Source organism: Microcaecilia unicolor, chromosome 2, assembly GCF_901765095.1.
Source record: "Microcaecilia unicolor chromosome 2, aMicUni1.1, whole genome shotgun sequence".
In the NCBI taxonomy this organism is placed as follows: Eukaryota; Metazoa; Chordata; class Amphibia; order Gymnophiona; family Siphonopidae; genus Microcaecilia; species Microcaecilia unicolor.
This window is the reverse complement of record NC_044032.1, coordinates 421,663,479-421,678,652: the sequence shown is the minus strand read 5'-3', so window position 1 is coordinate 421,678,652 and position 15,174 is coordinate 421,663,479. Positions and strand designations below refer to the sequence as shown.

Here is a 15,174-nt window from a genome sequence, read left to right as displayed (position 1 = left end):
TCTGTGGTATTTTGCAACTACATTCAAAGCGGTTTACATATATACAGGTACTTATTTTGTACCTGGGGCAATGGAGGGTTAAGTGACTTGCCCACAGTCACAAGGAGCTGCAGTGGGAATTGAACCCAGTTCCCTAGGATCAAAATCCACTGCACTAACCACTAGGCAACTCCACTTCCAGGGATGAAGAGCAGCTGTCCGAGGGCAAAGTACTCTCTCAAAATGTAATGGAAATTTGGTAGTGGGGGGGGGGGGGGGGAGAGGAGGAATCAGTGAAAAGATGCTTTAAGCTTGAAGATTGTTCCAGAGAAATAAGCTCCCCCTAACTTGATTGCACTTAGGGGACTGCTCATTGCACACTACCTCTCCCTTCTTCTCTGCTCTGGATTGGAAATAATTCCCTATCCCTGATGGGTAGCCTTTTAGTGATGCAGATGTGTATTTAGTTTTGTTGATGCTCTCCTCACTGAACCATACAGTTTTCTTATCGGCTGCTTTGTAACTAATACATGTTACTTTGGGCAGGATTGGATTAACGCATTGATAAATTAGACACATGATTGGCTCGAATGATTGGGGGAGGGGAAGGGAGTATATGTTCAGGTCTCAGGAGTCTAGGACTGCAGACTGGCTGGCTTTTTTTTCTGAATTCTACAGATTTTATTAGTGTCCAGAAGCTAGAAGGACAGCTAACATATATGGACATTTTTATCTATGGATCTCCGATACTCCCCCCTCCCCCATATGAGTGAGCTTACCCTGCCTGCTTCCAGTGGCACTTGCATCAGAGACTGTGGGTAGGATCCAATAAATGGGAAAGCAATGCTGGCTATTCTAGTCTCAAACAAAAACAAATAAGCTGTGAAAAAGGCATCTGCCATAGCACAGGCGGCTGGTGAGTTTTTGCTACATTTGGAAACCATGCATTTTCTGTCAGCCACCAAGCACCCATTGTATCACCCTTAATACTCTGACATATTTTTAGTCGGACACCTACCAAGTCAGATAATGCTAGACACAGCTAATCTCATTTTATGTTCTCCTTTCATTAACTGCCTATTAATTGACCAATTAAAAATTCTGATTGCAGTTGAACACATTTTTAATTGCTGTCCCTGAAGACCCCCTCCCGAAGATCCACCCAGCCCCCTAGAAGATCCTCTCCAAAGAGCATCCATCTCCCTCCTGAAGACCCCCCCCCCCCATTACCTCTGTAGGCCCCCCCAGACCTAAATTAAGGATGCCCTGGTGGTCTAGGGTAGGATGGATAGGAGTGATCCCCCATCACTCCTGCATGTGCTGAAGCTGGATTTGAAACAACAGCCACAATATGTAATGGTAGTCTAGCAAGAGTATCACTAGAGGTTGCAGCCACCATTTTGAACCAGAAGCTGAGCCTGGGCAGGGAGGGTGGACGAGGGCCTACAGTGGGTGGATGCTGAATTCAGCCCAGCTCAGTCAATGTTAGTGGTGTTAATAATTTTAATTGCTAAGGTTGTGAGTTAACTGCAAATGTTAATGGCAATTAATCAGTAGCACTAATCTTTATATGTAAAACGTGTGTGTATATTTACCTGGAGATTTTTTATTATCAATGTGAGAGAAATATGTAGATACATACAAAGCATATTACACAACTTTGAATCACAAACATGTTCACATGGAAATTTTCCCATTTTGCTTCAGCTGAAATAATAAACAGCACCTAGAGAATGAGCAAAGTTATGGACTACAGTGATAAGAGAAAAAAAGGAGAATTGATAAAAGGAAAACAAAGAGATTATGCTAGATAAGCTTCAACTATGAATTTCTAAAAATACGTTAAGAAAATTGTTCAGCCATAACAAAACTGAAAAATATATTTTACAGTATTCACTCAACTGACATATTGGATTGTGTTTGGTTATGTTTTACTATGTCCAAGCCTTTTTTTGGTTCAGTTTTAAGTATTCTGTGGTTCAAGAGTCACTTCAGGGATTCTTTGAGAGACATCCTCACAATTTTGCTGCTATGGAATGTCATGAATGTTCTTCTCATATAGATGTAACTTCAAAGAGATCAATGAAATTTATATGAAAAGGTTTTTAACAGGAATTAATGTCTATGAATGACAGCTTCTGTCCAACTACTACAGACCCTTGTGTTCATTCTCTGGATCCAGCTAACCATTTCTTAGATGCTCTGAATGAGTATACCAACACCGGTTATCACAGCGTTAAACTCTTCCTCAGAATTTTGCTGGAGAGTAACTGATGAAGGTAGTCCTGGGCACTGATGTGAGGGATTCCAGGAAAGCACAAGGCCAGTCCATCCAGAAACATTAGTAGCTGCCACAGGAATAATACCGGGAGCAGCTTTCACACATCAATCACTATGCTACTCCCCTCTTCTCCCCCTCCTATCCTTTCAGGGGTGCGACCATGGCAGTAATCCAAGGTGGCCTGTGAGCTGTGATTCTTCCAACCGCTGGAGGATCTCATAGTTTCAGTGTACCCTCATGCTGCTCTGGATGCTGTTTTTTAATCTGTGACTGCAATGGAGGAAATAAATTACCTTGTGAGTGTGTTCATGAGCTGAAAAGTTACAAAAATAAGAAGTTCCAGGATCAACTGGAAACAAACTGATTTCAAGCAATGAGAAGTTCTGAGAGAGGTCCAGCCGAGAAGAGTACTGACCCAATATGGATATATCAACAAGACAGAAAAAGGATACATCTGAAACCACGAGGCTCAGTTTGAATCCTTACATTTGCTTTGGTTTTAACGAGTCTCTGGAGGTCTATTAATTATTAGCAAGGAGGGACCTATCACTCACCACCTATTAAAGAGATATGAAAAAGTGCCCCCACTTGCTTTCCCCTATTATTATATGTGTCACATTGAATGGTTTCTGATCTTTAAACAAAATGCAGTATTAGATAAAGGGAATGAGTAAACACACAACACAGTATTATCACTTAATTTGCAGGGCCGGCACAACCTGGTAAGCATGGTAGAGGGTGCCACAAGTCATGCTTATTGCCACCGGGAGGCTCACAGTTCCAGCCCCAACTGCAGGCAGCTCACGGTCTTCACCTGCCCAGCCTCAGCTTCCCACAAAAGCCCTCCTTTCCTTCATGCGTTTAAAACTTTCATTTTATCTCAAGTCACAGCGGGCGGCAGTGAAAGCAGCAGGCTCACCTCTAGCCTTCCCTTCCCTCTCAGTGTCCCGCCCTCCTCTGATGTCAGTTCCTGTTTCCGTGAGGGCAGGACATAGAGAGGGAAGGGAAGTCTCAGGTTGGAGGTGAGCCTGCTGCTTTCACTGCCGCCCTCCGCTGCCGCTGCGACTTGAGGTAAAATAAAAGTTTTAAATGCACGGTGGCGGAAAGGAAAGGAGGGCTGTTGTGGGAAGCGGAGGAGTCATTTTTTTAAGGAACAAAGTTATCCAACACTCCTTACTCAACCAATTGACCTAATTTAATTGATAATTAGATTTTGATGACTGAACATAGCCAGGCTTGACTGCAGCCAATACTGTCTAATCTAATCTAAAGCTCACTATATATTGAACCTTACCGTGACAGTGAAGTAGTCATCGCAAAGTTTCTACAAGGAAGCTATGCCGCAATCAAATGAAATTGCAGAACAGATGAGAAAAAAAAAAGTCTGGAAAGGGTTACAAACCCATTTCTAAAGCTCTGGGACTCCACTATCTGTAAATGGAGACAACTTGGAACAGTGTGAATCTTTCCAGGAGTGGCCAGCCTGCCAAAATTACTCCAAGGGTGCAGCAACAACTCATCCAGGAGGTCACAAAACATCCCAGAATATCAAAAGAACTATGGACCTCTCTAGCCTCAGCTAATATCAATGTTCATGACTGCACAATAAAAGAAAAGATTGGCCAAAAATGAGATTCATAAGAGAGTAGCAAGGTGGACTCTGTTATCTAAGATTAACATCAGTGCTTTTCTCAGATTTGCAAAAACACACCTGGATGATTCCCACGTGTTTTGGGATAATGTTCCATTGGCAGACAAGCCAAAAGGGGAACTCTTTGGACAACACAGGCCCCATTACATCTATTGTAAAGCAAAATACAGCATTCCACAGGAAGAACATTATACCAACAGCCAAACATGATGATGAAAGTGTGATGGTGTGGGGATGCTCAGGACCTGGAAAAATGCTACTATTGAAGGAACCATGAATTTTGCACTGCACCAGAAAATTCTTAAGGGGAATGTGCTGTCATCAGTCCACGAGCTGAAGTTGAGCGCAATTGGGTTATGCAGTAAGACAATGATCTAAAACACAAAATCAAGTCTACATCTGAATAGCAGAGAAAAAACATGATTAACGTTTTGGAGTGGCCTGGTCAAAGTCCTGACTTGAACCCAGTAGAGATTCCTCAAGAGCAGTGCAAAAGACTGATATCAAATTATAGGAAGTGTTGGAATATAATTATTGCTGCTAAAGGTGGTGCAGCCAGTGGGGCAGTTAATTTTTCATACGGGTGATATGGGTGTTGGATAAATTTGTTCCTTAAATTTATTTATTTATTAGGATTTATTTACTGCCTTTTTGAAGGAATCCACTCAAGGCGGTGTACAGTAAGAATAGATCAAACATGAGCAACAGGCAATTACAGCAGTAAAAATATTCAACTAACAATACAAAGTATGGCATGGTATTCTACTTGCAATGTCAACACAATACGTAATGGAACATTATAATTGATTGTGAAGGGTAAAGCAAAGTTGTAACATATAGATGGGTAAGAAAGTAGGAAGAGTTAGAAAGTAAGGTGACTGATTTGAAGAAAGTTGCACATGATGTCAGAGAGATGGTTAAATATTATCTCAGCTGGGGTAGGACTGGATAAACATGTCCTGCTGCAGTATGTGCAGCCCGTGTCACTAGTGTGTGTGAGTGAGAGTAACAAGTTAGTTACTTCGTCCATTAAAGGCTTGGTTGAAGAGCCACGCTTTCACCTACTTCCTGAAGTAGAGATAGTCTTGTGTTAAGTGGAGCCTTTCAGGCAATGCATTCCAGAGTGTGGGGGCTACTCGGAGAAGGCTCGCTTGCGGGTATCACACTGTGTAATGTCTTTTGGAGAGGGTATGCTTAGTGAAAGTCCTTGGGAGGACCTTAGTATCCTTGGCGGTGTGTGGAGGATCATCCTATTCTTCAATACTCAGGGCCATTTCCTTTCAGGGCCTTGAAGATCAGACATAGAGTTTTAAATTTAGCCCTGTATTGTACTGGTAGCCAATAAAGTTTTTGCAAAAATGGTGTTATGTAGTCACGTCGCTTGCAATCTTCTTTGAGTCTTGCTGCTGTATTCTGAATCAACTGGAGCTAGTGCAGGCCCTTTGTAGTCAGGCCATTGTATATAAATGAAGTACTAATTTAAAACTGTATTATATGTTTATTCAGGTTCCCTTTGTTTAAAATTACATTTTGTTTAAAGATCAGATGACATATATGCCATCATGGGGGGAAAACTCACATCACTGTATGTATAGGACAGGAAGAAGGAATCTCCCCATTTGTGGATACTTTTGCATGATGTAAATTGGCCACAGCTGGAGACAAGACTCTAGGCTCAACAGACCATACGTCTGACTCAGTATGGCATTTCTTAGGTTTTCATGTTCTGGCATGTCTGGGTTTTTTCCTTTTTCTTATTTTGCATTGTCATGCCCTTTTGCTTCATCCCTACCAATACAGCCTATATCTCCACAACCATGCCACACATTTAAATCTCATCTCCACACCTTTACATCATAAAGTCAGGAACGCCCATTATATCTGGGTCCAAAACTATGACCTCCCTTCCCTTTCCCCTCACCCCACCACGATGGTCCCACCTCCACTTACCAATTTCCACCGTAAAATCTTAATCCATTCATCGGCTTCTGCTCCTGTCTTTGCACATAGGTAGTATGTCCGGACTGGAAATACTAAGCTATGAATAGCAAGTGACACAAACAATCCATAATTTTTACTTTTTCAAAAAAATAAGTCATAATTTGCTACGTAAAATACAGTATGAGACAGAAAAAAGAAAAGCCTGACAAATCGTTCTTTTATTGTTAATATGACACCAATATTTTTCCTCAGCCTCTAACAATTACATGGGGCACTGGCTGGCAGTGAAGCCTACATTTGGTTGGTCATATCAGTGACATTCTGCATTAAATACTACACATGCCAATATTGGAAAGGATGTAGAGGACAATTTGGGGCACCCACAAGGGATTACCTTAGTCCAGAGATAGGCAACAACGGTCCTCAAAGGCCACAACCCAACAGGGTTTTCAAGATTTCCACAACGAGGAATATGTATGGAAGCAGTACATGCAAATCAATCTCATGCATATTCATTGTGCAAATCTTGAAAACCCGAATGGATTGTGGCCTTTAAAGACTGTAGTTGCCCACTCCTGTCTTAGTCACATAATTAAAATGCAGAGATTTAATGTATATTTTAGGAAAGAGACTGTGTAAAAAATAAATCACTTTCTTTGCCATACAACTAGGGAAAGCAGGTATGTCTGCTAGAGTCTTTCACTGGTCCCAAAATGATAACACAAGTACTACTACTTTCTATAGCGCTACTAGACGTACGCAGCACTGTACACTTGAACATGAAGAGACAATCCCTGCTCGACAGAGCTTACAATCTAATTAGGACAGGCAAACAGGACAAATAAAAGATAAGGGAATTACTAAGGTGGGGATGATAAAATAAGGGTACTGAACAAGTGAATAAGGGTTAGGAGCAGTGGTGTGCTGGAGCCGGCTCGCACCGGCTCGCAAGAGCCGCTTGTTAAATTTTGACAGCTCTTGCGAGCCGGTTGTTGTTGGGGGCAAGCCGGCTCCATTGCGGGAGGTAAGCATGGCAGGAGGGTGCCATCACAGGCCATGCTTACCTCCCCTGCCGCTCCGAAGCATGTCCAAAGATGTCCTTCGCTCCCACCCTCCCCTCTGTCTTTTTTTAATTACCTCCGTCGAAGCGCGCGCCATTTAAAGCCCTGCTGCGTGCTGGCCGTCTCCAGGCTTCCCCTGCTTGATTCGGATGATGTTCGTGCCATAGTCCCGCCTTCATTCTGACGTCATTTCCTTTTTTCGCGAAGGCGGGACTAAGGCACGAACATCATCCGAATCCAGCAGGGGAAGCCTGGAGACGGCCAGCACGCAACAGGGCTTTAAATGGTGCGCGCTTCGACGGAGGTTAATTAAAAAAGACGGAGGGGAGGGGAGGGTGGGAGCAAAGGACATCTTTGGACATGCTTTGGAGCGGCAGGGGAGGGAGGAGAATCGCTGGATGGGTAGAGGGGGGCAGGGGAGAGACTTGCTGGGCATGGGTGCGTAGAGGGGGCAGGGGAGAGACCTGCTGGGCATGGGTGGGTAGAGGGGGCAGGGGAGAAACTTGCTGGGCATGGGTGCATAGAGGGGGGCAGGGGAGAGACTTGCTGGGCATGGGTGCGTAGAGGGGGGCAGAGGAGAGACTTGCTGGGCATGGCTGGGTAGAGGGGGCAGGGGAGAGACTTGCTGGGCATGGGTGCGTAGAGGGGGGCAGGGGAGAGACCTGCTGGGCATGGGTGCGTAGAGGGGGACAGGGGAGAGAAGAGAATTGCCGGGTATGGATGGATAGAGAGGGGCAGGGGAGAGAGGAGAGTTTCAGGACATGGATGAAGGGGAGAGCAAGAGAAATTCTGGACATGGATGGAGGGGAGGCAAGGGAGAGAGAAGAAATGCTGGACATGGAGGGAAGATAGAGGAAGGAGATTAGATGAGGGAAAAGGAAGTGAGGAGAGAAACTGCACATGGATGGAGAAAATAGGCAGAAGTTGGATCCACTGTACAGTCAAGTCTGCAGAGGACCAGAAATGAAGAAGAAAGGAGGAAAGAAAAGAAATAAATGGAAAGGAAGCCCTGGGAAAGGAGTCAAGGGAACAGATATAGAGCAGCAGGATCAGTTACTGGACCAGCATGATCAGAGAAACAAAGTCACCAGACAACAAAGGTAGAAAAAAATAATTTTATTTTCATTATAGTGTTTGGAATATGTCCACTTTGAGAATCAGGTGCTGAACGTTAAAAGTTTATATTTATTTACTTATTTATGGCATTTTATCCCATATTAAACATGAATTAGGTTGGAACCTGGAATAATTAATTTTTTTCTCCTGGAGAGAGTAATGTGTTGGCGGCCCCCCCCCCCCCCCCCCCGGGGTATAGCCAGCTCTGCAATTTTTTTTTGGGGGGGGGCGCAGAGGTGGATTGGGGGGGTGCCGAGGTGGACCATGGAGAGAGCCTGTTGTTAAAAATTTACCAGCACACCACTGGTTAGGAGTTAAAAGCAGCATCAAAAAGGTGGGCTTTTAGCTTAGATTTGAAGACGGCCAGAGATGGAGCTTGACGTACCGGCTCAGGAAGTCTATTCCAGGCATATGGTGCAGCAAGATAAAAGGAACAGAGTCTGGAGTTAGCAGTGGAGGAGAAGGGTGCAGATAAGAGAGATTTACCCAGTGAACGGAGTTCCCGGGGTGGAGTGTAGGGAGAGATGAGAGTGGAGAGGTACTGAGGAGCTGCAGAGTGAATGCACTTATAAGTCAATAAGAGGAGTTTGAACTGTATGCAGAAACGGATAGGGAGCCACTGAAGTGACTTGAGTACTGCTCAGCAAATCCCCCTCTGTCACATTCTTTTCTCAAGTTCCAAACACACACTGTTCACAATATTATATATACTCTTGTAGTGTTAACATGATCAGTATTCCCCAGATGTTTTCTGTTTTAAGGGTTTTACACTTTTTCATTAGGAGGAAAAAAGACCTCAGGTCTGAAAATGCTGCTGAGATAATGGCAGATGGGGTACAGGCACAAGATAAAAGCAAGCAGTTTCCTTGAAAAAGCCGGTGGCGAAACGGGGATCCAGCTTTTGCCTATTTTCTCCATCCATGTGCAGTTTTTCTCCTCTCTTCCCTTTCCCTCAACTCCATCCATGTGCATCTTCTTCTTTTTTCTTTCCTCCCCTTCATCCATGTCCATCACTTCTCCTCTCTCCTCTCCTCCATCCATGTCCAGCATTTCTCCTCTCTCTTCCCTCCCCTGTATCCATATAAAGCAACAATTCTCTCTCCCCTCTCCTCCATCCAAGTCTAGCATTTCTCCTCTCTCCCCGCCAACTCCTCCATCCATGCATGTCCAGTAATTCTCCTCTATCTCCTGCTCTCTCCTCTCCATCCATTTCCAGCATTTCTCCTCTCTCCCCTGCCCTCCCCTCCCATCCATGTGCATCTCCTTCCTGTCTTAACCTCCCCTCCATCCATGTCCAGCATGTCTCCTCACTCCCCTGCCCTCCCCTCCCATGTCCAGCAATTCTCCTCTCTCCCCTTCCCTTCCCTCTCATCCATGTCCAACGATTCTGCTCTCTCCCCTGCCCTCCCCTTCCATCCATGTCCAGCAAATCTCTCTTTGCTGACCTCCCCTCCCATCCATGTGCAGTATGTCTCCTCTCTCCCCTCCCCTCTCATCCATGTGCAGCGATTCTCCTCTGCCCCTGTCCTCCCCTGCCATCTAAGTCCAGCGATTCTCCTCTCCCTTGCCCTCCATGTCCAGCAATTCTCCTCTCTCTCCTGCCCTCCCCTCCATGTCCAGCGATTCTCCTTTCTCCCCTGCCCTCCCCTCCCATCCATGTCCAGCAATTCTCTCTTCCCTGCCCTCCCCTCCCATCCATGGCCAGCATGTCTTCTCTCTCCTCTGCCCTCCCCTCCTATCCATGTCCAGCAATTCTCTCTTCCCTGCCTTCCCCTCAAATCCATGTCCAGCAATTTTCCTTTCTCCCCTCCCTTCCATGTCCAGCAATTCTCCTCTCTCCCCTGCCCTCCGTTCCTTCCATGTCCAGCGATTCGTTCAAACCGCAGTCCCCCCCCCCCCCCTCAGCTCCCCAACTTTCCTTGAAATCTTTAATTTACCTGAAGTCGCGGCAAACCGGCAGTAAAAACAGCTGGCAGGCAGGCTTGCCTCCTCGTTGCTTCCCTTCCCTCTCAGCACGTCCTGCCCTCGCGTAAAGGAAATTACATCAGAGGAAGGTGGGACGCGCTGAGAGGGAAGGAAAGCGATGAGGAGGCAAGCCTGTCTGCCAGCTGTTTTTACTGCCGGTTCACCGCGACTTCGGGTAAATTAAAGATTTTAAGGAAAGTCGGGGAGCTGAGGGAGGGAGGGAGGGGGAGCACGGGTGCACGAACAGAAGGGAGCGGGCAGGTGAGTCGGACCTCACAAAAACGGTGCCGGTATGCCGTACCGGCGCGTACCGGCACAAAAAAAGCACTGCCCACAACACACAAAACAGGAGAATTCTTGCTATATCTTGGACACTGTACTATTATTTTAACTCAATGTACACTGCAGTAATGCAATTAAAGAAGAGGTACTGGAAAAGTGGTAATATTTTTGTCCAGAGGCCATTTGCAAGATGAATGTTTCTCAGTCCCCAGGAAAGCCCAGGCCAAAGAAAGACCTTACCAGAAACAATTGACTCGTTCCTGCGAGTAATCAAATTGTACTGCTGAACATTCTGTTAAATCTAACATCCGAATTGGCTCTGTGGTCTAGAAAATAAAATGTGTATTAAAATAGGTACTCAAACGAAATCCCATACATAGTATCTTGAAAAAGTCTTATCTTGTACATTTTCACAAAATGCATTACAGTTGGAGTTTAACTGATTTACATTTTGAACAGAATGGAAGAATAATATAAATACTGAAAAACTGACTAAAACTAAGGTACAAAAAAGTGTTGATTACAAGTCCTCACACCCCCTCAATACTTGCTGGAAAGTCCTTTTGCAGGGAGAACAGCAATGAGTCATTTAGGATAAATGTCTAATCAACTCTGAACAGCAGGATGGGTGCAGATTTTGCCTGTTCTTGGCAGGATAGTTCAGTCTCTTTCAGGCTAGAGACCATCTGTGGGCTGCAGAATTCAAGATTTCTACTGGATTTAGGACTAAGAGGTGAATCTTCTCCCAAATCCCAGGTCTATGGAAGACTGGAATAAGTTTCCCTGGATCTGCCCGTACTTTGCGCTATCCATCTTTCCCTCTACCTTCTCAAATCTCTTTGTCCCCACTGTTGGAAAACATCCCTATAATGTAATGCTGCCACTACCTCCTTTACTGCAGGGATGGAGTTAGCAGAGTGACAGGCTGTGCTTGTCATATACCACAAATATTACATAGTGCCAAGACCAAGAAGTTCCACTCATCAGGCCACAAAATCTCCCACGTGTGTGCAGTGTCCCCTAAATATTTCTTTCAAATGTTCTGCAGCACCAGGGCTTTTTTTGAGGGGGTACTTGAAGGTACTGATTACCGGCACCTTTCCCATTGTCTGCTAAAATTGACCCATGGTTCCCAAGTTTTAATGAAAGAGCTCAGGCTCTACACAACAATTTTGCCTTGTCATAAATTCTGTGACTGGTTGCAGGGGGCCTGGCTATTGTGGGGTGGGTCCCTCAGTGATCACCCCACCCCTAAAGGGTGGCCTGGCATTTGAGTACCGGCACCTTTTCGCTAGAAAAAATGCACTGTGTAGCACAGATGGCTTTTCTTCTTGCCACCTTCCCTTAAAGGCTATAAGGGCAATTGTATAAAGTGCCACCTCAGTTAAGCGCCCCGATACTGGGCACTTAGAGCCAATTGTATAAATTACATTACATTTTGGGCTTATATCCCGCTAACACCTTTTCAGTTCTAAGTGGTTTAGAAACTTTCTATAGGGATATAGAGATCAGAACATTCCTCTGAGAATTACAATGGTTGTTTTGGAGATGGTCAGAGATCTAGCTATAATACATATTTCTTAAATAAGAAAGCTTTTATCTTTTTCCGGAACATGAGGTAAGATTGTGTAGGAGAGTGCATTCCGGCAATGTCTTTCCAAAGTCTGGCTGCTTGAATGGCAAGCGATTTGTCTAAGAGTAGTCTCTTCTTGCCCCGAGATGAGGGGAAAATGAAGACGGTATCTTGGCGCCAAGATTCCATTCAAAGATAATACACAATTCTCCCAGCTAATAAAGCATATGACCAGACTTTAAACCAATAATATAAATAGGAGGAAAAAGCCTCAAAGAGCGCCAGACATAAACCCCCGGATTCTATACAGTGCGACTTGAGTTGCGAGCCGAAATCCAGGAATATTCTGGATTAGCTTAACAAGCCAATCAGCGCCGATAATTGAACTTAACAAGCAATTATTGACACTAATTGGCATTTATTAGAATTTACGTGCACAGATGTCTAAGTGTATTCTATAAAATGATGCACGTAAATTCTAAGACGTGGATCTGAAAAGGATTGTTTAAGAAACTGTTGAAGCAGAACTTGTTGGCACAAGCTAAACAGGGACCTAGGCAGCTGATGGACCTTATGTATGAGCTGATTTGGCTTTTGTTATGTTTTGTTGAACTGTTGTAGATGTTTTCTTTTTTGCAATATTTTATTATGAATGTTTGTTATGTACACTACTCTGGATAAGGGCGGTATATAAATGATAATAAATGAAATGAAATGTCAAGAATGTTTTTATTAATTGATTTTTTAATGTTTTAAATATTATTCTTTCGTATTTACAAAGTGGAGGAGTAGCCTAATGGTTAGTGCAGTGTGCCAAGAACCTGGGGTTCAATTCTCACTGCAGCTCCTTGTGACCTTGGACATGTCGCTTAACCCCTCCATTGCCCCAGGTACAAAACTTAGATTGTGAGCCCACTAAGGACAGAGAAAGTAGCTGCATATAATATATGTAAACTGCTTTGGTTGTACCCACAGAAAGGTGGTATAATAAAATCCATGACTCTCTCTGACTCTCTTACAGTTTTGTCATGTAGGTCAGTAAAACAAACCCTTATTTTAATGCACTTGGAGCTGTATATTTTAGACAGCAGAATGTGAAAAATATACAAGGAAAGTGATGACTGGAGGAAGTGAAGTCACCTGATGTAATGGCTGCTTAGGCTGTTTGCTCCGCCTCAACTCAAACTTTTTATAGCAACATCCCCAGCAGCTGATAACTGGTCCAGGCTGAAATAGCTGGTGCAGTTGGCAGAAGGGTAAAGTGTCTTGGATTTGATATACAGCCTATCTGTGGTACAACCAAAACGGTTTATATTTATTACATGCAGGTACTTTCTCTGTCCCTAGAGGGCTCGCAATCTAATTTTTTTGTACCTGGGGCAATGAAGGGTTAAGTGACTTGTCCAGTATGACAAGGAGTCACAGTGTAAATCAAACCCAGTTCCCCAGTTTCTCAGCCCACTGCTCTAACCATTAGGCTACTCCTCCACTTCAATTGCATTGGAGATGACAGCGAAGTGCTAGGTGACCGATTTGCAGGAATTCTCTAATGCTGTGGTGTGAAAGCTGTAACATGGTGGCATCCCCCATGTGTGCCGAGAACAAGGAGCCACATGGCTCCACACCAGAGACTGCTGAAGTTGGACCCTGTCCTGAAGTGTTAGATAAGATCTGGCAATGGTTGGTGGACATTAAGGCAGATATTAAGGTGGAACAGCAGGAAATTGCGGGAGTCAGTCGACCTAAGAGTGGAGCTGGCTGAACTTGAACATCTCATAGAGGAGTTGAAGGCCAGAGTGGAAGAATAGAAGGAAGCCTTCTCAGCACTGAAGAAACAACTAGAGGCTCTTGGGAGTAATAATGAGGAAATGGCTCTGAAATTAGAGGATCTACAGAACAGGAGTTGCTGATTTAATTTCTGTTTCGGAGAGGGGGGGGCCCGGAGACTATGGAATATGTGCACTGTGTTTTGACTGTGCAACATGTTGTTTCTGCTCTTATGTCTACAGACGGTGATGAAAATAGAGTGGGTGTACAGGGTGAGAGCGCAATGGTGTCCGAACCTGTCTAAGGATATTATAGCAAGGCAGGAGGACTGACTTGGGAGATTTATAATATTGAGATCTACCAGGATTTGGTAGGAGCCACCTTGCAGTGATGACGAGAACGTAAAAGATTTTACGGCAAAAGTGAGAGAGGGCCATATAAAGTATTTTTGGCTTCACCCATTTGGTTTGGCTTTTACCTTTGAAGGGAAATCCTATGTGACCAAGACTAGACAGGAGGCAATGTCCACTCTTGTCGAAGGGAGATGGCGTCTCTATAGACAGCCACTGAGTCTTCTACCGCACCTGTTTGAGTTCATCCCAATGGCAGAGAGTCTCCAATAGGAGAGGCAGGCTCTAGCACCACTCTGTGGATGCGAGTCCACATAGCTTTGCTCCAAGCTGACTTTGGGTTGTCCTTTACTAAACTGGTTTATTGTCTCTTGTGCCTTTGGACAATCTTCTGAGCTTTTGGAGGGCTGAGGGTTTTTTTATTGAAGGCTGTGTGCATGTGGATATGACTGCTGGTAAGTGAGTTTTTTTGAATGTGTGTATGATGGTATAGCTGGGTATACAAAGGGTGGGGTTTGTTGGGAAGGTGGATTTGGGCTCATTTTCTCTTGGGACAGGCCTGAAAAGGAGGGGAGTTTTCAGGCAATGCTTGGTTGAGGGGGGTGGAGGGGGCAGGGGGATGTTTGGAGAGAGAGAGAGAGAGCTCTCTTTCCAAGGCCTTGCTTGGGAAGACATTATGGGTAGTGGGTTGAAGATCCTATCTCTGAATGTTAAGTGATGCTTGCTGTTCAAGGAAGAAGCCCATTCCATGGCAGTAGTGGTGATGAAAAGCAGATGCTTCAAGAGAGGAGAAGTATAGGAAAGTGCAAAAGAGGGCCTTTCAACATTTTATTAAGCTTTTAGGTTTGGATGATACATGGAGGTCCTTATGTCCCAAAAGAAGGGAATATACCCCTTTTTCTAATGTCCATAGTACATATTTGCAGATAGATTATTTACTTATAGATAGATGACTGAGTTTAGTGATCCAGGAAGCAGGGATGTAGAAGCAAATATTGTTGGATCATAGTAGAGTTTGGGAGTAATGGTGAGCGGGAAGGATATAGTTGCTGGGCTTCAGAGGGAGACTACTGAATATTTTGAGAGGAATTTAGGAGCGGAAGTGGCAAAATCTGTAGTCTAGCACTAGCTGCAAAAAGAAGATAGCAAACAAATAAGGATAGGAAGGTGAAGCTGGAGTGGTTGGATAAGTTGAATAGCCAGTACCC

At 44.4% G+C, this 15,174-nt stretch overlaps 1 protein-coding gene across 1 annotated transcript in view; it reads right to left on the bottom strand.

The window, feature by feature from the left end:
• Nucleotides 1-636: 636 nt before the first annotated feature.
• Nucleotides 637-15,174, bottom strand: part of DAPP1 (dual adaptor of phosphotyrosine and 3-phosphoinositides 1) — a 110,187-nt gene continuing 95,649 nt past the window's right edge. The window contains exons 7-9 of the mRNA XM_030190738.1: nt 10,517-10,602; nt 5,862-5,949; nt 637-2,530 (exon numbers count right to left, since the gene is read on the bottom strand). Of these exons, the coding sequence (XP_030046598.1) occupies nt 2,477-2,530; nt 5,862-5,949; nt 10,517-10,602 (228 nt within the window). The 3' untranslated portion in view covers nt 637-2,476. The remainder of the gene's footprint in view (nt 2,531-5,861; nt 5,950-10,516; nt 10,603-15,174) is intronic.